Source organism: Mustela lutreola, chromosome 8 (genome assembly GCF_030435805.1).
Source record: "Mustela lutreola isolate mMusLut2 chromosome 8, mMusLut2.pri, whole genome shotgun sequence".
NCBI lineage: Eukaryota > Metazoa > Chordata > Mammalia > Carnivora > Mustelidae > Mustela > Mustela lutreola.
The window spans coordinates 15,827,065-15,847,332 of record NC_081297.1 but is presented as its reverse complement, the minus strand read 5'-3'; the positions used below and the strand labels follow the sequence as shown (position 1 = coordinate 15,847,332).

General features: G+C 38.8%; 2 protein-coding genes across 6 annotated transcripts in view; one reads left to right on the top strand and one right to left on the bottom strand.

The window, feature by feature from the left end:
* Positions 1–8,820: 8,820 nt before the first annotated feature.
* Positions 8,821–12,134, bottom strand: LOC131839684 (basic proline-rich protein-like). The gene is made up of 4 exons (XM_059187449.1): positions 12,105–12,134; positions 9,722–9,775; positions 9,486–9,628; positions 8,821–9,433 (listed from the first exon to the last, which is right to left on the bottom strand). The coding sequence occupies exons 1-4, from the start codon at positions 12,132–12,134 to the stop codon at positions 8,821–8,823; spliced, it is 840 nt and encodes a 279-aa protein (XP_059043432.1).
* MYO3A (myosin IIIA) overlaps positions 9,357–20,268 on the top strand; it is a 241,796-nt gene continuing 230,884 nt past the window's right edge. For 4 of the 5 annotated variants that reach the window (XM_059183895.1, XM_059183894.1, XM_059183892.1 and 1 more), the window contains exons 1-2: positions 9,357–9,579; positions 10,166–10,299. The gene's annotated coding sequence lies outside the window, so the exon portion shown is untranslated. The remainder of the gene's footprint in view (positions 9,580–10,165; positions 10,300–20,268) is intronic. The other variant, XM_059183893.1, reaches the window with a different exon arrangement.

Sequence of the window (20,268 nt, the reverse complement as noted above, 5' to 3'; positions counted from 1 at the left end):
TGAAAATTCCTCACATCCCAGTATCTGATCATACAAAGAGACTGAATGCTTTGTTAATTCCATAATTTTCAAACTCAGGCAGAAGATTCCTAAAATCATTGGTCACTGAGTGGAAAACAGGAACTCGATTCCATGTTTTTAGGTAATTTCCTTCCAAAATTGATTCTACTTGGAACCTCCATACATCTCTCCCACATTGTGGTGTGTGTGTATCTACCCAGGACAACCACTTTATGGGATTACTGGACTCACTATTAAGTTTCCTGAGTTGTCACAATCTGCATGATGCTGCTAAATTAGGAATATTCAGCCCAAATGTCTGTCAGCAGATGAGTAGATAAAGAAGATCACACACACACACACACACACACACACACACACACACAGGAATGTTATTCAACCATGAAGAGGAAGGCAATCCTGCCATTTGTGACAACTTGGATGAATTTTGAGGGCATCATTCTAAGTGCCAGAGAATGAAAAATATTCTATGATATCCCTCAAAAGCAGAATCTAAAAAAGCTAAATTCCTAGCAATAGAAAGTAGAATGATGGTTGCCAGGGTCTACAGGGTGGGGAAACAGGGAAATGTTGGTCAAAGGGTAGAAACTTTCACTTATAAGATGAATAGATCCTGGGGATCTAATGTATAGCAGGGGATGATAGCTAATAATTAAACCCGTATTATATACATGAAAGTTACTAAGATTGTAAATCTTAAATATTCTCACCACAAAGATGAAATGGACAAGCTAGAAGTAATAGCCAATATTATGTGGTAATCATTTTGTAATATATAAATGTTTGAAATCCCTACTTGGACTCCGTAAAACTTACACAATGTTATATGTCAGTTATATCTCAATAGAGCTGGAAACAAACAAACAAAAACAGTTTGGAAACTGATGTCAATTGTTTTGCACAATCTCGGACTCACTGTGGGTTACCTCCCAGCAATCGGTTCCTTCTTCCTATTCTCTTCCCTGAGGTCAAGTGGTCATCACATTTTAAATCACTAAACACTTGGGAACCTTTTGGACAGCAAGTAAATTCACAGAGGCCTCACCTCTGCTGAAGAGTGAGAAAACAAGGCACCCTGAAGATCTGGGTGCTTCAGGAGAGACAACTCCGCCCCACAGGAGGACCATTTTCCAGGGTACAAAAGAGCCTCCGTGTTTCATGGGCTCTGGCCACCATGTTAGTTCTTGGATCCTCATTCCCACAGGGCCTGAATGCCACCTTCTCAATTGGCCCTACCCCTCCCCACACTACTTCTTACAGCCTCTACCCCCAACCCTTTTATCCCCTTTCCCTGCTCGATTTCTTTCATATTTGTTACCATCTGAAGTGAAATATACTTGACTTATTTATTCAGCCTCTACTACTAGAACACAAGCTCGTTTCAAGCATGGATTTTGACCATTGCTTGGATTGTCAGATCACCTACATTGAGAATGCACCTGGCATACAGGAAGCTTTTGATCCATATTTTTTTTTTAAGATTTTATTTATTTATTTGACAGAGAGAGATCACAAGCAGACAGAGAGGCAGGCAGAGAGAGAGGAGGAAGCAGGCTCCCTGCTGAGCAGAAAGCCCGATGCGGGACTCGATCCCAGGACCCTGAGATCCTGACCTGAGCTGAAGGCAGCGGCTTAACCCACTGAGCCACCCAGGCGCCCCGATCCATATTTTTTAATGAATGAAATTAAAAATTATTTATTTTCTTAATTCTCTTTCTATATCTTGATCCTTTACAATTAGGATGGCCAAACCCAAAACATTGACCTAAGGAGATCTAAGGGTCTCTGTTTTCTGTAGGAAGTGTGCTGGGGTCTACAAGGATAAGCTTAACAATAAAGATCATAATAATTTCTATCTGTTTGTATACCACAGGTACCTTCCCAGACCCAGTTCCCAGCAGCCCAAAACCCACTCCCAAATTAATCAGGCAGTGAGGGCAATGTTCTGGCAAGAATGTAGGCCAAAAGAAAGAAGGTCAGCGCTCTTCCCTTGGGGGTGCTACCTTCTTGATGTGTGAATTCAGGCAAGTGAACTAACCCCCAGTGTCCTACTCTATAAAAAGGGGGTTGAAGTATAGATGTTGAAATTTCCCTTAAATTCCCTCTTACCACAGCATCTATCTTCCAACCCAAAATGCTCCATAAGGAAAAAAGAACAATTATAAACAGTCTGCAACAATCTAGAGACAGCTTAAAAAACAAACAAAAACAAAAAATGAAACCAAGAAATCTCTCAACACGTTTCAAGTTTTTAAAAAGTTATGTTAGCTACAAATATTCTGAAGGAAAGATGTCAAATTCCTTCCTCTGCTCTGTGAAAAGATTTAAACCCCCCACTTCACACCCTCTATTCTTGTCCTTTTTCCCCAACCAAGAGTTGGTCACCCAACTGACTGTACCATCCAGGTGCCCCTAAAATGAAACTATTTTTAAATTATGGTTTTATGTCTGGTTACGAACCCAAAACAAATATTTTTATTTTGATAATGATTATCTGATACATCATCTTGCCAAATGAGGAGCTTCAGAGGAAGTATGGGATACTAAATGAATTTAGGTCAAGGTAAAAAAAAAAATAATAATAACCACCAACAAAAATCATTAACTAAACAAGACATGTTCTTCCTTTCTATTCATTGCTTTACTGCCTGACACATAAGGAGCAAGAGGGAAAGAAAGCCTATGCAATGTCTGCTATTTGAAACAGCTTGTATAATTTTTACAGCAGTGAACATTTCAACTAAATTACATACAGTAGTACACAGCTCGTCCTTCCCACACAACCTAATACAAAGCAATGGCAGAAGTTCAAAACTCATAAAGAAAAATCAAGTCGGTGACCCCAATGAGATCTTAAAATGCGGAATATTTTATGGACATGTGAAAGTCAAATGTGGACTCTGTCTGAATAGATGAAGTACGAATGATAGTTTTGAAATACTTGCACTCGTAATAATGCATATGTAAATGCGTACAGATCCTTAGAGCTGAGAAACTGATAACAGGGGGGTAACCACTAGCCAGAGGGCCTGGAACAAAGATGAAGAAAACACCTGGACCAACTTTTTGGATGAGTTTTGAATCCAGACAAGTTAAATGATCTACATAAGGTTAGTGGTGAAAGAATGTGTTAGTCTCAACTATTTGAGTATTATTTATATGAGTAATCCGATATTAGTAGTCTTCTGCTTAGTTCTGGAATGTCAGCTCGTATAGATAGGAAATGCTGCAAACGTTCTACAGGCATATATAGCAAAGATGGGTCTCAAATCCAATGCCTGGAACAGCTCTAGTCTATAGAAACACTGAGTAAATATTTATGGAGTGATGAATCAAGAATGAAGGGACGAAATTCTTTTAAAAAAATGGCTACTGCACCCATCATACTGATTTTGGCAAAGGGTTTTCCACAGGAAAAGAACAATCAACTATATCATGACTGAGATTTTTTATGGTTTAGTAAGCAGAGAGGAGAGTGGGGCAAAGTTTGAATGGAGCCAGAGAAAGGTTCCCAAGGAAGACTCATCTGGCCAAAGTCTAGCCCTTCACTGGGAAGCTGTAAATTGGGTTTAGATGACTTGAAGCATCATGCTTTCATCCTCCATCCCTCTGTGAAGATCAAACTCTATTTTGAGCATTTACAGAGGTGGCAGCCTTCGGAATGTCTTATCGCGAAGTGATGACTTTATTAAGATTGTGGCCTTTGAGAAGTCATTATTGGGTGCCTGCTTCTGTTTCCTTGTCAGTAGATAAAGAGACACTTATTCCTTACAGAAATTTTCCATGAGAGAGGAAGGTAGATAATGCACTTGAAGAAAGCTTGCACATTTAAAAGAGAGACCTGGTAGTAAGACCTGCAGACTGTTTTACTATATTTTCTTGACCAAGAAGATCACTACCTAGATGTGCAAAATCAATGCAAGGAAACTTCTTACCAAGAGTTTGAGGAATACATCTAATAATTTAATTTATTATGAAGTTGAGAGCACAAGGCAGAGGCAAAAATCGGGAGAAAAGTGAAACTGGCTAGGATGGTGATGTCTGAACTAAGGCCACACCAGTGCAAGGATACACTTGAGAACAAATTTCATTGGACCGAGGTTCTTGGACAGATCTGGCATGGTGGAGTTTCTGAGGTTCAGAAAGCAAGGCTGAGCACTCTTCTTCCCTTGCCTGCTCTCCTGGATCTCTGCAGCTGTTGAGCTGGGCTCATTCACATGGCGCTGTGAGCGTCCAAGGTGGGGTCTTGCTTCTGGCCAGTCCACGGAACTGTCTGCTTTCTCTGAGCCTCTCTGCCTGACACTGGATGGGACAGGAGGTAAGAGGCCTGGGTTTTCTCTTCAGTTCTGTTCGAACAGTAATGAAGATGACATTGTACTCTGAGCCTTAGCTCTTTGTGGCTCTTTTCTGATTTGTTAGAAATAATTCAGAATATGTGTGCGATTTAGTCCCATCAACCTCTGATGGGGAGGATGAGCATCTCCTGGATAAAAGGGGAAAAAAATAACAATAGAAAAAAATATTGTAAGAAGGCAGAGAACTAACTCAGTAAAATGAGTTTAAAAGCAGAAAAAAGTGACACAGAAGACAAAAGAAAAGCAAACCCCGGTCTTCTTGGAATGATACACAGATACGGATCTATTCGAAAAGAGACAGACTTTGGGCATTCTCAAAAGCTATCTCTTATGCCTAAGAATCCTTTACACTTCAAAGTCAATATGTAAAATTTAGAATTCATCGTTTCCATCCCAAATCCCATCTCCTGCTGTTTTCTGGGGCCACAGTTCTGTAACTAGTTCGCACAACTAGAATCGTTTACATCTGTCTGGGATATCTTGAGGCCAGACTTCATGCTTCGCCTTGCTTCCATCCCACATCTACCTAATCCTGTCTGCAGATTTTACTGAAGTTTTCATGGGGAGACAGAAGAGCTGCTTCCATCCCTCAAGCTCCAGGAAAACGTAATCAAATGGCTCTCGGGCCTCATTCTTTGCCCAGAATCTTCTCCTAAACTTTTCAGTTCTACTCAGCAGAACAAAGCCCTCAGATGGCTGAATCCAACTTTCCTGGAAGACAGTTCTGCAACCATTGGTTATAAATCAGGCACGGTCCTTGGTGGGGGCAGGGAGGACAGTGTTTGTGTCCAGGTGTGCCTATCAAGTTATTCCTCTGACAAAAATAGATCTTTTGCAGGGGACAGGAGGAAGGGTGCTGACCAGAATAGGGTTCCTTTCTGTGTAATGACAGCCAAGGCAACATTTCAGTGATTTTTACCTCCTTTGTCTTTTTCCACATTCAGTTATCAAATCTGGCCATCAGAAATCCGTAGGAGCCCCCAAATATTCTTTAATAACTTTCATGGTCAAATACATCTCTTTGGCTGGGCATGTGGGCCTTTTGGCCAAACTCACTCATTTTACAGCTTTATCTGCCATGCCTCTCCCGCTGTATTGGAGTATTTTGTTTTCCTCCAGGTCTGTTTTTCTGTCTGTCTGATGTGACCTTCTTTCTCCTACTCAGACTTATGGCTCAAACCAAACACTTCCTCCGAGAAGCCTTCCCTGACTGCCACCCTTTTCTCCTGGCCTGTATCCAACCTCTCAACCCAGACCCACATAGAATTAGCAACTTAATCCTTTGTGCTGCCACAGCCTCCTGCCCTCCCTCTCAAGAGAGCATTTGTCATCTCTATAGAGCATTCTTTATGTGTTGAAATCCTGGCACTTTTCTTAACAATTTCATTGCACTTTTTAAAATATAGTAAAGATATAAACCCTATTTGATCTGCTGCTTTTATTTCTCCCAGAGTACTATTTCTCTTTTTATTTCTTTTGTTTTTTGTTTGTTTTGGTTGATGTTTTCAAGGGGCATACGGCATTATTTAGCTAAATTTGTTGATTGTTTTCCTATATGATTGCTTTTAATCGTAAAATATTTTCCATCCAGAAATTTGATATTGATTTTAATTTTTTCTAGACTTCCAGTTTGATTTTCTAAATCTAACTTTTTAATCCTTATTGTAGCTCTCTTGTGCATGGTTTGACTGATCTAATTACATATTTGCCTAAAAGCTAGCCAATAGTCCTAAAGTCAATTATTGAATAAAATTTTTCTCCAATATCGCTTTTTATGGCTTCAGATCATATGTTAAGTTCTTGTATCTATTAGCAGACCATAAAGGAAAATAACTGGTAAATTTAACCCAAATCTATCCAGAACTATTTCAGTAGTTTCTTTTGAAAAACAAAAAGGACAGACTGAGAAAGGAAAAGTCCAGTGGACCTGTCTATTTATCAGACTGGGACAGCCAGCTGCAAGAGGAACAGGAAACCATATTTCTTCCAAGGCATACTGCAGCTCTAAAGTACCACAAAAGACATCTTCTTTGAGTAACTACTACTTGCTTACTCATTGGGAATTAGTATTTTCTAAAACCCCAGATGATCAGAGATTTAAATTTCTGAAATTATATCAGTAAGAATGAAACATTCCATTCTTGCTTGGAAGTTCTAACTCACTTTGATACAGAGAAATGACCTTGATTTTACAACCCAGGAGCAGAGCTTCATGTGAGATGTTTCCGAATATGACATTCCACATTTATCCAAGGAAGCAAACCCTGAGTTCGTTTTGCAGTCCAACCCTCATATTGGCTCCTTCATTCCCAGCCCCGCTGGGCTTTGAGCTTATCAAAACTCTGCCTTGTGGTGGACAGTCTCCATTGTTGCAATGAGTCTGTAAACTTGACGGTAAGACCACAGGTTTTGTCCTTGATGGTCTTAGGCTGGTTGGATTGTGTATACTCTTCTATTCTTGTGTTATGTCATATTCTTAATTATTATAGCTTACTAATATGTTTTTATTTCGTTATAAAAAAAAGTTCTCAAACTTTTTGAGGGTCCGAGACCAAAAAGTTCTCAAACTTTCTGGTCTCGGACCCTCTTTTATACTCTTAAAAATTATTTAAGGACACCAATGAGCTTTTGTTTATGTGTTATGGCTACTGATATTTACTATATTAGAAATTACACTGAAAAATCAAAAAATATATTTATTTAAAAATTAATTTAAAAACACTAGTAAATTCATTGCATATTAGTATAGATAACTTTTTTTTTTAATAAAAAATAACTACCGTTTCCAAAACAAAAGAAATTTATGCAGCCATCAAAAGAAATGAAATCTTGCCATTTGTGATGATGTGGATGGAACTAGAGGGTATTACGCTGAGCAAAATATGTCAGTCGGAGAAAGACAATTATCATATGATCTCCCTGATATGAGGAAGTGGAGATGCAACATGGGGGGATTGGGGGGTAGGAAAAGAATAAATGAAACAAGATGGGATCGGGAGGGAGACAAACCATAAGAGACTCTTAATCTCACAAAACAAACTGAGGGTTGGGGGAGCAGGGAGAGGGTGGTGGGGTTGTGGACATTGGGGAGGGTGTGTGCTATGGTGAGTGCTGTGAAGTGTGTAAACCCGGCGATTCACAGACCTGTACCCCTGGGGCTAATAATACATTATATGTTTATAAAAAAAATAAAAAAACTATTAAAAAAAGAAATTTAATGGAAGAAATGGCATTTCTTTATATTCTTGCAAATTTGTTTCGTGCTTGGCATGAGAGCAGGTATATCTGCTTCTGCATTCAATCTCTTGTGATAACACATAGGATGTAGCCACTGGAAAACTCAACTGTATACTTGTGAAAGAATGGACACCAAAAAAGGAGTGAAAAAAAAATCTAAATACTATCATGAAAGCAATTATTACTTTGGGAAACCCTTGAATGACCTCAAATATCCCAAGACTACAGTCTGAGAACCACTGGCCTTAGCTTTTCTAGTTTATGTAGTTTCTTGGATGAATTCTAGAATATTTTTGTCTCTTAATTTGATGTATTTAAAACATTATCTTTTAAGGATATCCTCTGTCTCCCTAGTTAATAAAATATTTTATAAATACTTTCTCAATAGTTCTGCATTTTTCTTTTTAGATCTACAATTCTCATTTTTTTATCATTCCTAGTCATTTCATATTCTTTGTTGCTATTGTGAATGTGATCCATTTTCCCATTGTATTTTAATTGGTTATTGTTGGCCTATTTTATTTTGTATGTGGGCAGTTGGTTATTTCTTTTCATTATGTTAAATAATATATTTGATAGGCTGGTTTTTAAAGAAGTAACTTAAAATTTTGAGTCTGTGTATGTGTTAGCATTGATATGATATTCTCAATATTCTGAGATAACCTCAGATATCAGATAAGATACACGATATTCTGACAAAAACTCATTGTTCAATTTCTAGATTTCAAAGAAATCTAGATTTCAGAGAAATCTAAGGAAGGATATTGAATATGCTGAATGCCTTTTTGGTATGATCAAGTTTTTTCTTAAGGCAGATGCATTGATTAGGACTGGATGACCTCTGTTCTCTTCTAGAATTCTCAGATAACAACATCAATGTCAGGCCCATTTACATTATTAACAGAACCAAAGGACATTTTGACTATGGTTCATACCTGTTGAAGGTGAGGAAGGCCTAACTATGCGCACAATGACCCTCGAGGCTGTTCAGGGCAATGTGGTCAGCATGGACCCATTCGATGAGCTCCGAACAGTCAAGACAGGACCAGCGCGGGACTAGCTAGAGGGCTGGTAATTGACTGGAGTCTTCCAGAAGCAGGGCTTCCAGCTTTCACTCAGCCTCAACCCCAGGCTCCTTACACCGCCCAAGTGAATTGGTATCTGGGGGCGACTTCATTAGTCACTTTCCCTTCTCAGGTCTAAATTTTCAGCCCGGAGCCTGCCGCTGGCTTGAACCCCCCAAATTGGGGAAGTTCTTGGCGGGGGCGGGGTGGGGGGAGCGGGGAAGCAGGAGACTGGGGTAGACACCGCGCATTAAAACGAGGAGAATTTGTTCCGAGACACTGGGCCTGTCCGGGAAGTTCCAGGGATCCGGGGCGCCCCAGGGTGGGCGCTGCACTCCCCTTCCCCCGCGTCCCGGGCGCCAGGCGAAGGAGGCGCAGGTCGAGTCGAGTCCGGGAAGGCCCTCGCAGCCCCGGCCGCCGGCCCACTGCCCTGCGAGGTTCCGAGGCGCATGTGGCGGCGCGGCCATCCCTCTCGGCGCGCGCGGGGTGCGGCGGGGGCGCGGCGGGGAGGAAGCACGTTCCCGCGCCCCGGGAGGGGAGTAAGCGGGCACCCACTTCCGGCCCAGGTAGGGGTCAGGGCCGCGCTCGGGCGAGGAGCGCGGGGAGGGGGCGGGGCCTGCTCGGCGCAGGAGGCGGAGCTGCATTCGGGCCCCGGGGGTGGGGTGGGGTGGGGTGGGGGTGCGTGGAGGGCGCGCCCCGGCCTCCGAGAGTGCGAGGCCAGGGTGCCCGCGCGCGTCCCCACGCCTGCCGGGAGACCTGGACGGGGAGCGTGAAGGCGGTGCGGAGAGAAGCGGAGGGGAGGACGCACCTCGCCCCGGCGGCCCGGGGGGAACCTGTGGCGCCACGCCGCGCCGGGTCGGCCCCAGGGAGCTCTTGCTCCGGGATGGTTACTCTAGGAGCAGGTCGGTGGGGCTGGGGTCCCTGCAACTCCAAACGTCTCTGGAAAGTTCTCTAAGGGGAGAGAAAGGGCAGACAAGAGCACTGTGATCCCTGTTGAGAAATAGAGGAATCCTCCCAGAAACGATGTCCTTTCAACTTGCTAACAGTCCCGTTCTGTTTTCCAGTAGTTTCTACTACTTGCACCTTGCTGACATTTTCCTAAGAGAAATTTAAAACAAATTTTAAGAGATCGTTAGTACTAGGATGGTGTTAGACGTAAGCCTTGAAATAGCTTGTAAGGGCACTAAAATTTAAAAAAAAAAAAAAAAAAAAAGTTTGAAAATCTGAAGAATACTCATGGGTTTCATTGTGTCTACAGTTTTCTTGGTGGTTGTAGTTGCTCTTAAAGCCTTAATTTTTTAATTTTTATTTGTATTTTTGTAATTCGCATTGATCCAGTGACTTTAGATTTGTTTTATGTTGGTAGAGGAGATGAAGTGCTTTGTGCTCCGTGTTAGTTGTGTAAAAATGCTAAAACGGAGGAAAAAATTGTAGTTCTGCCATACTGCTTACATGTTTGTAAGTTCATCTTCTAATTATTTTCCCCAGATCCTGGATGCTTTTCCCTGTAACACCATGACTTCGCTGTTGTGTGTCACAGGCCCTGGACCGCAGCTGCAGCCTGGACACTTGATGTCTTGTATCTGAGCAATATTGTGTTTTACTTTCAGACTTTTCTAAAGGTAGGTGATAAAGTTGACCGGTTTTCTGGGTCTGCTGGAGCCTAAGTTCCAAGTTTTGACAAATAAATGAGGGTCCATGTTATTCATGCCATATCTTTGATCTTATAAAAGATAATTGTTTTCAAATGGGAGAACTTAGAGATGTGTAAGATTTCAGTGATAACTTGTTTTTTATGAATATATTGATGTGATGTCTAGTGGGTATGAAAAATTACTCTCATTTGTCTTAGTCCTTTTTTATTATTGTTGGTGAAAGGAAAAAGTCCAAAATGAAAGATTAAACGTGATGGTCTTTAATACCAGCTTGGTATATCAATTTGTAGAGATTGTGGTCACATCACAAAAGGGGATAGCATTGTCTTGCCTTCCTTTTTCAACTGTATCTTTACGGCCTAATTTTTTTGGGCAAGTGTTTGAAAAACAACTTTTCTCTGCCAAATCTAAAATATTTGAAGGTCCACTAGTTGCTACTAATAGTTTTGTGAACAAGTATTTGGAAGTACAAATCTACTTTATAGTATATGAATGTAGATTAAATAAAGTTTTGATGTAACAATGTTTTTATCATTTTAATGATTTCTGTAATGTCAGTGCTCTAAACTTTTCATTTCCACCTTTTTTTTTTTTTTTAAACAAAGAGCCCTTCATTAATCTTTGCCATGGAGCTATAATTTGAAAGACTGTATCTAAGAAGCAAACCCCCTTTCCTTGGTAATAGGAAACAAACTCAGTTATCCATTAGAGAGTAAACAGATGTCCAATAGGCTTTCAAAATAAGTCACAGAAGACCTTTTACCATTTTGGGAACACACAGGGAGTCAGGAGCCTCTAGCTGGGGAGCATTACTCTTCTGAACTAAAATAATACATCATTGAACAGCAGCTTTCTACCATGGGCTTTGGCCTGGTCTTTTTCTTGACTCCACCATTCACCAGCATTTTGACTTTAAAAACTCTGTCTAATCCCAGGTTGTGGGTTACAGTAATGCCTTTCTGGAATGTTTCTCATTAAGTCTTAAATGACATAAGGCATATAAAGTTATAAGAATAGTAGGCACCTGGCATATTGCAGTTAGTCAGAAAAATGCTAGCTGCTGTTTCCATTTTCCTGAGCTCTGAGGATGATTACACCATGTGGTTAGGTTTCTGTCCATTGTCCACTTCTTGCAAAGAACAGAAAACCTCATGTAGAAGTCTTAAGGCAATAGCTTAAAAGTTGAATTTGGTCTTGAGATGTGTTGGTTTGGGTGAGCTCATCACTTAAAAATAATTGAATACTTTAAAATCATTTACCAATATTTTAATTTTCTTTTAAAGATTTTGCTTATTTATTTGAGAGTGAGTGAGAAAGAGAGAGAGAGAGAGAGAGCAAGCACAAGCTGGGGGAAGGGCAGAGAGAGGGAGAAGCAGACTCCCCACTGAGCAGGGAGCTGGATGCAGTGGTGTGGGGGGCTCGACCCCTGGGGTCATAGGATCATGACCTGAGCCAAAGGCAAACACTTAACTGACTGAGCCACTCAGGCACCCTTCATTTATCAATATTTTTGAAATTAGTATGTTTCATATAAGTTCCCAGAGTTCTAGCTTTTCCTGAAAAACAGTTGCAAGGTGGAGCTTACAGCTGCTAGCTGCTGAAGCCAGCAGGTGGTTGGCCCATTTTGGATGGGGGGCCTGTACCGCCCAGGTTCCACAAGGTCACTCTCTGCTTGTACTTCCTCCCACCTGCTTCACTCATGTATTTCACTTCCCTTGTCCTGCAAACATTTCAGGTTGTGATTTTGGACTCCGAGAACATGCCTTGCTAACTTGAACAGGTAATGGTGTGGCCAAAACCATAATCCGAATTTCTTCCTTTAAAAAGGAGTACAGTAGTCCTGTATTACAATTTATGAAGCATTTCCTTATTTGATACATAAATCAACTCAGAAATAGTTCAGACACGCATTTTCATTGCATTATATGGCTGTGGACGTTGAAGCTTATAAGTTTGTTTGAAAACTAAAGATAGTGTTCTGATGACCTAAAGTTGTTTTAGGTTTTTACTAATGCCACATTTTATTTTATTTTATTTTAGATTTTATTTATTTGTTTGTCAGAGAGAGAGAGTACAAGTGGGGGAGCAGCAGGCAAAGGGAGAAGCAGACTCCCCGCTGAGCAAGGCTTCCTAACGTGGGACTTGATCCCTGAGCCCTGGGATCATGACCTGAGCGAAAGACAGACACTTAACCAACTGACCCAGTCAGGCATCCTACTAATTAATGCCACTTTTTAACTATGGGGAAATTTGCTAGGAAATGATAGCCTTTCTTTGGGTTTCAGCATTTATTTTAAGCGGGTACTTTTATCCCCATAATTACAAACTAAGGAAAGGAGTGGTAGAAAGAATACATGTATAGAAGTGCATCAGTAGTCTTTGTTTTCTCTCTCGACAGAGCATCTTTAAGCAGATTGAAGGGAACAAAACATTGATTATGGCTCATTCAAAACAGACCATATATATAACTAGACAAAGGTCTGTTTTAAGTTATACTTTATTACCTATGTTATTGGAAAGCTGAAAGGGGTATGTGTCTAGTTCATCGGATCTACAGTTAAGTTAGACCAGAGATTTCTGTGAGTGCATTTTAAAATTCTGTAAAAGGAGATACCCCAAATTTGTGTGGTGATTTAGCCTGTTCTGCGAAGTTGTTTTATATGGCAAGCACGCTTTTTAGTCGGCTTCTTTTAACCAGGGAGGCTTTATTACTTTCACAATCATGCCAAGAGGATAATCAGACAATAAGATAAAAGCAGGGGTAGTTCATTTGTGGGTGTAGTGACTGTATGTGATCTTCATGGTATATGTACGAGAGAATGTCAGGCCAGGCATGCAGAGGGTTTGGGGAAGCAGCGAGGCCAAGACAACAGGACCTCCTGTGGCAGACAAGACTTTACGGTGTCCTAAGACCTGTCAGAAGGCAGAAGACACAGAGAGTTGTGAAGAAAAACTTGGGGTGAGTTTAGGGGTATCAGAAAGAGCCAGATGTTCAGGGTCTGGGGAAGGCAGTAGGAATACGGATTTTGAAGGCTTGTGAGCAAGAAAATCATGTGATCTGATTTTCTGTTTTGAGATCGTTCTGGCTGCCATGTGGAGAGGGACAGCTTAGGTAGCTGACCTGTTGACCTTCCAGTATGTTTCTTCTGTCAGAGGCAGGAGATCCTTTTGAATCTAACTTAAACTTTATGTGGAGAAGTTGAAACAGCTTGGCGGAAGTGAGTGCGTTAAGGGAGGGATCCTTCAATAATGTTCTGCAAATATATGATGAATATTTTTTAAAAAGTAAGAATCGGGGTATTACAATATGGCTTGGCTTTGAGTAAAGCCACCTGTTACTTTCTTTATAGAACGGTATTTTGAGGTTCTCATGTTTAATGTAGGTATTTAACATGTATATCTATCTTAAAAGTCTGAAGTTATTATTTCTAAGTGCCTCTTTAACCATATAAGGAATTTAGGAACATTGACATCCTTTTACAGCACTTTTCATTATTTGTCATTATTACTCATTTTATTCATATTATTCAGTTCATTATTATTATCATTCATTATTATGTATTATTGTGTCCTGCAGGCAGTGCTAGTTTAGATTTATACACATGCCTAACAGTTTCTTTGCTGTTTTTGGCAATTCAGACCTTTCTTGTGGATCATTATTATTCTTGAAAGATATCCTATAAACGTGCTCTTTCTCAGAGGTCGTTATTGTTAAACACAAATTTTTTTTGGTGAAAAATGAATTTATCTTGCAAGATACTTTTGTGGATATTTTTGTTTATTTTTAGATTAACAATTTTTTCTTTCATTTGAATGTGTATATATATATTTTGAATATATCATACTTCCACTTTCTATTGAAATATCAGCCGTCAAGGGGCACCTGGAAGGCTCTGTCCGCTGAGTGTCTGACTCTTGATTTCTGCTCAGGTCATGATCTCAGGGTCTTGGGATCGAACCCTGTGGGGGGCTCCCCTCTCAGCAGGGAGTCTGCTTGTCTCCCTTTCCCTTTGCCCCTCCCCCAGCTCTCTCTCTCTCTCTCTCAAATAAATAAATCTTAAAAAAAGGAAATATCAGCAGCCATTCTAATTGTTTTCCTCTACATGTAATCTGTCATTTCTAGTTGGTTGGTTTTAAGAGATTTTCTTTGTCTTTGGTGTTCCATGGTTTCACTGTAGTGTGTGTCTAACTGTGGATTTCTTTTTATCTACCCTACTTGAGCTTCCTAACTTCAAGTATTCACACCTTTCACCTATTTGGGGAAACTCACAGCCATTACCTGTGGCTTTTTCTCCATTTTTTCTAGTCTTATCTCAAATGAATTGGATGTGTTGGACTGAGTCAGTCTGGAAAACAGTTAATACCAGATACTTCCACAGGGAATTTCAGATGGTGTTCTGGTCTGAATGTTTGTGTCCTTCCAAAATTCCTGTGTTGAAATCCTGACCACCAGGGTGTTGGGAGGTAGGGTCTTTGGAGCCTTTTTTCGGTAAGCATGAGGTCTTCTAGGCTAATCCGTGTCGCAGCATGTGTCAGAATATCCTTGCCCTGATAAGGCTGAGTAATACTCCATTGTAGATCCATCCAGCATTAATGCATATCGTTCATTGATGGACATGTGGCTTTCTCCTGCTTTTGAGCTACTGTAATACAGCTATGAACATGAATATGCATATATCTCTTCGAGAACCGTCTTTCTGTTCTTTTAAATATATAACCAAAAGTAGAATTGTTATTAATTGTTGTTAATTCTGTGTTTTTCTGAGTAACCACTATCCCATTTTCCACAGCAAACGTACTAGTTTTCCCACCAGCAATGTTCAAGAGTTCCAATTTCTCCCAACCTCAACAACACTTGTTTTCTGTGTTTTTTATAATAGCCATCCTAATGGGTATGAAGTGGTATTTCATTATGGTTTCGATTTGCATTTTCCTAATGATTAGTAGCGATGAGCATCATTTCATTTGCTTATTGGCCATTTGTGTATCTTTTTGGACAAGTATCTATTCATGTTTTTTGCCCATATTTTAAATTGGGTTATTTTGTTGTTGTCCTTTAGGAGTTCTTTTTACATTCTTGTTAACCTTATATACAATATATGACTTGCAAATATTTTCTTCTGTCTGTAGGTTGTCTTTTCACTCTGTTGATAGCATCCTTTGATGCACAAGTTTTTAATTTTTATGAAATCCAGTTTATCTGTTTTTTTTTCTGTTGCCTGTGTTTGAGTGTCAGATCCAAGAAATCATTGCCAAATCCACTGCTATGAAGCTTTTCCCCTATGTTTTCTTCTAAGTACTACAGTGTTACCTCCTAGGTTTAAGTCTTTGATACATTTAGGGTTAATTTTTTGGGTCTTTCTTAATTTTATTTTTTTAAAGACCCCTCTTCCAGGGATTCTTTTTTTTTTTTTTTTAAGATTTTATCCATTTATTTGACAGAAGTAGGCTGAGAGGCAGGCAGAGAGAGAGAGGAGGAAGCAGGCTCCCCACTGAGCAGAGAGCCCGATGCGGGGCTCCAACCCAGGACCCTGGGATCATGACCTGAGCCGAAGGCAGAGGCTTTAACCCACTGAGCCACCCAGGTGCCCCGGTCTTTCTTAATTTTTAAAGCTTTATTTACTTGAGAAAGATCAAGAGAGCAATCATGCATTGGGGGAGGGGCAGAGGAGGAGAGAGAGAGATTCCCAGTCAAACTCCCTGCTGATCCCGGAACCTGATGTTGGGGGGTGGGGGACATTAATTTTTTGTATATGGTGTAATGGAAGAATTCAGTTTCATTCTTTTACATGTGGTTATCCGGTTCTCTTAACACCAGTTGTTGAAAAGATTGTTCTTTCCCTATTTAATGATCTTGGCAGTCTTGTTGAAAATCATTTGACCATATATATGAGGTTTTCTTTCTGGGTTCTCTCATTTATTCTTTTGGTCTATGTATTTGTCTTTATGCCAGGATCACACTGTTTTGATTACTGTAACTTTGAAGTAAGTTTTGAAATCAGGAAGTGTGAGACCTCCAACTTTATCCTTCTTTTTCAGATTGTTTGGGTTATTTGAGACTCTTTCAGATTCCATATGGTTTTTAAGATGGATTTTCTTTTTTCTGTTTCTTTTTGAGATTTTGATAGGCAATGCATTTGTAGATTGGGGTAGTGTTGACATCTTAACAATATCAAGTCTTCCAATATGTGAACACAGGTTGTCTCTACATTTCTTTGTGTCTTGTTTAATTTCTTTCAACAGTGCTTTATAGTTTATACTGTACAAGTCTCTTGCCTCCTTAACTTTATTCCTAAGTATTCCATTATTTTTGGTGCTATTGTTAAGAGAATTGTTTTCTGGATTTCCTTCTCAGATTCATGGTTAGTGTATAGAAATGAAACTGACTTTATATCTCACAGCTTTTCTGAATTCATTGGTTAGTTCTAACAGCATTTTTGTGTTTTCTTCATATAAGATCAAGTCATCTGTGAATAGAGAAATAGAGATAATTTTAAACGTCCCTTCCAATTTGGATTTTTTTTTACTTTTGTTATGGGAAGGCTTTATTCTTTTTTTTTTTTAGTTTACTTTATTTATATTCAATTAATTAACATATAGTATATTATTAGTTTCAGAGGTAGAGTTCAGTGATTAATCAGACTTATATAATACCCCATGCTCATTATATCACATGCCCTTCTTAATGCCTATTGCCCAGTTACCCCATCCCCCCACTTCCTTCCCCTCCAAGAACCCTCAGTTTGTTTCCTATAATTGTGTCTTGGTTTGTCTCCCTCTCTGATTTTGTCTTGTTTCATTTTTCCCCTCTCTTCCTCTATGCTTGTCTTTTTGTTTCTTAAACTCCGCATGTGAGTGCAATCCTATGATAATTATCTCTCTCTGACTGACTTATTTTGCTTAGACTGATAACCTCTAGTTCCATCCACATCATTGCAAATGGCAAGATTTCTTTTTTTTTTTTTTGATGGCTAATATTACATTTTATATATATACCACATTTTCTTTATCTATGGATGTCTTTTCTTTTTCTTGACTACTTGCTCTGGCAAGGACTTCTGGTACTGTGTTGAATAGAAATGGCAAAAGTAGGCCTCCTTGCCTGTTCCTGTTCTTAGAGGAAAGGCTGTCAGTCTTTCACCAATGAGTGTGATGTTTGCTATGTGTTTTTCATACATGGCCTTTATTATGTCCAGGGAATTTTTTTCTATTCTGAGTTTGAGGGTTTTTTAAAAAATCTTAAATGAATATTAAATTTTATCAAACACATTTTTGCATCAATTTAAATGATCATTTTTACCCTTTATTTTGTTAATATCATGTATTACATTGTTTGATTTTCATATATTGAGCCATTCCTGCATTCCAGGAATAAATCCCACTTGGTCACCATGTATGATCCTTTGAATACGCTGTTGAGACCCTTTGAATACTCTGTTGAATTCAGTGGTGGTATTTTATTTGAAGATTTTTGTATCAGTGTTTTTTGGGATATTGGTATTCTTGCAGTGCCCTTGCCTGGCTTTGGTATCAGGGTAAAGCTGGACTCATAGAATGAGGTAGGCAGTGCTCACTCCTCTTAAATTTTTTGGAAGTTTAAGAATTCTTAGTCCTCGCTTGTTAAGAGTTTAAGGTGTTAAATTTCGTTTAAGGTGTTAATTTATCCTCAATGTTTGGTCAAATTAACCAGTAAATCTACGTGGTCCTGAGCTACTTTTGCTGTTGAGAATTTTGATGACTGATTCAATCTCCTCACTAGTTATAGGCCTATTCAGATTTTTAATTTTTTCATGGTTCAGCCTTGGTGGCTTGTGTGTTTTAATGAATTTGTCCATTTCATCTAATTTATCCATTGTGTGGGCATGTAATTATTCCTAGTTCAATCCTTTCTATTTTTATGAAATTAGTAGTAATGCCCCCTCTTCCCTTTCTGGTTTTGATTATTTGTTTCTTCTCCTTTTTTTTTTCTCTCTAACTAAAGGTTTGTCGATTTTGTTTATCTTTTGAAGAACAAACTCTTGGCTTTGTTGATTTTTTTCTGTTGTTTTTGTCTTTTCTGTTTATTTATCACTGCTCTAGTATTTATTATTTCCTTTTCTTTTGGGTTTAATTTGTTCCTCTTCCTTTAATTCTAGTTTTAGGATATAAAATTAAGACTTGAGATTTTTCCTTTTTTTAACATAAATTTATGCTTAACATAAATATTATGTTAAATTTAACATAAATTTGCCTCTTAACACTGCTTTTGTTGCATCCCTTAAGTTTTGATATGTTGTAGTCTCCTTTGCTTCAAGATATTTTCTAATTTTCCTTGTGATTTCTTAGAGGACCTATTAATTATTTAATAGTGTGTTGTTTAATTTCCATGTATGTATCAATTTTCTAGTTTTCCTTTGGCTGTTGATTTCTAGTTCCATCATGTTCTTACTGAAAAAGGTATTTTGTATATTTTCAGCCTTTTAAATTTTATTAAGACTTGCTTTGTAGCCAAACATGTGGTTTATCTTGCAGAATGTTCCATCTACATTTGAGAAAAATGTGTATTCTGCTATCGTTAGATGGACATTCTGTATGTGTCTTTTAGATTCAGTTGGGCCATAGTGTTGTTCAAGTGCTGTATTTCCTTACTGACCTCTGTCTCTTTGTTTTACTTGTTATGGAAGGCAACGTATTGAAGTTTCCTGCTATTATAGTAGAGCTGTTTATTTCTCCTTCAATTACATCAATGTTTATTTTATATATTTTGGAGCTTTGATGTTTTGTGCATATATATTTATAATTGTTATATCTTCTTGGTGAGTTAATCCTTTTATCATTATGTAATGTGTAGCATCCTTCACTTCAACCCGAAGGACTCTTTTCAGCAATTCTTGTAGGACAGATCTAGTGGCAATGAACTCCCTCAGCTGTTATTTATTTGGGGAAGTGTTAATTTCTTTCTCGTATTTGAAGGACACTTTTGTTGCATGTAAAATTCTCAGTTGACAAGTCTTTCTTTCAGCACATTAACTGTGTTGTCCCACTACCTTCTGACTTACAAGATTTCTGCTGGGAAATCTTATAAATGGTGAATTGCTTTTCTTTTGCTGCCTTCAAGATTACTTCTTTGTCTTTGTCTTTCGACAGCTTCATTATAATGTGTCTCAGTGTGGGTTTCTTGGGATTTATCTTTGCAGTTTTGGAGGTCTCTTAGGTTTGTAGATCCATCTACTTAGATTTGTATATCCATGTATTTTTCTTAAATTTATGATGTTTTCAGCCATCATTTCTTCAGATATTCTCCTTGTCTCATTCTTTTTTCTTCTTCTTCTTCTTCTTCTTCTCTTACTGATAATGCTTATATTGGTCCTCTTGATGGGATCTCATGAGTCCCTTAGGCTCTGTTTATTTTTCTACATTTCTTTTTCTTTTTCTTTTTTTCCCTCAGACTTGATAATTTCAAATTACTTGGCTTTAAATTTGCTGGTTTTCTTCTGCCTGTGCAAGTCTGTTATTAAACCCATCCAGAAAATTTTTCAATTCAATTATTTTAATTTTCATATCTGGAATTTCTGTTTGGTTCTTAAAAAAAAAAACAAAACTTCTTTCTCTTTGTAGGTACTTTCAAGTGTTCTATCACTAGTCTCTGAAAAAAGCTTGCATCAGATGACATTCTTTCTTTCTTAATCACTTTATTAAATTCATTGGTAAAATCACCTGAAATTTTTCTGGTTACTGTGTTTTATTCGTTTCTATCCAGTATTCAACAAGTACTTATTGAGTACTTCTTCTGTGCCAGTCATGGGTTTAGAGTCTTTGGGATATATCAGTGAACAACCTGGATAAAATTTCAGTGCTCATGGGCTTAAATTCTAGTAGTATAGAAAACCAATAATTAAAACATAATAAACCGGAAGTGTTGTAGCATGAAGGAGATAAAAAATGTTATGAAAATAC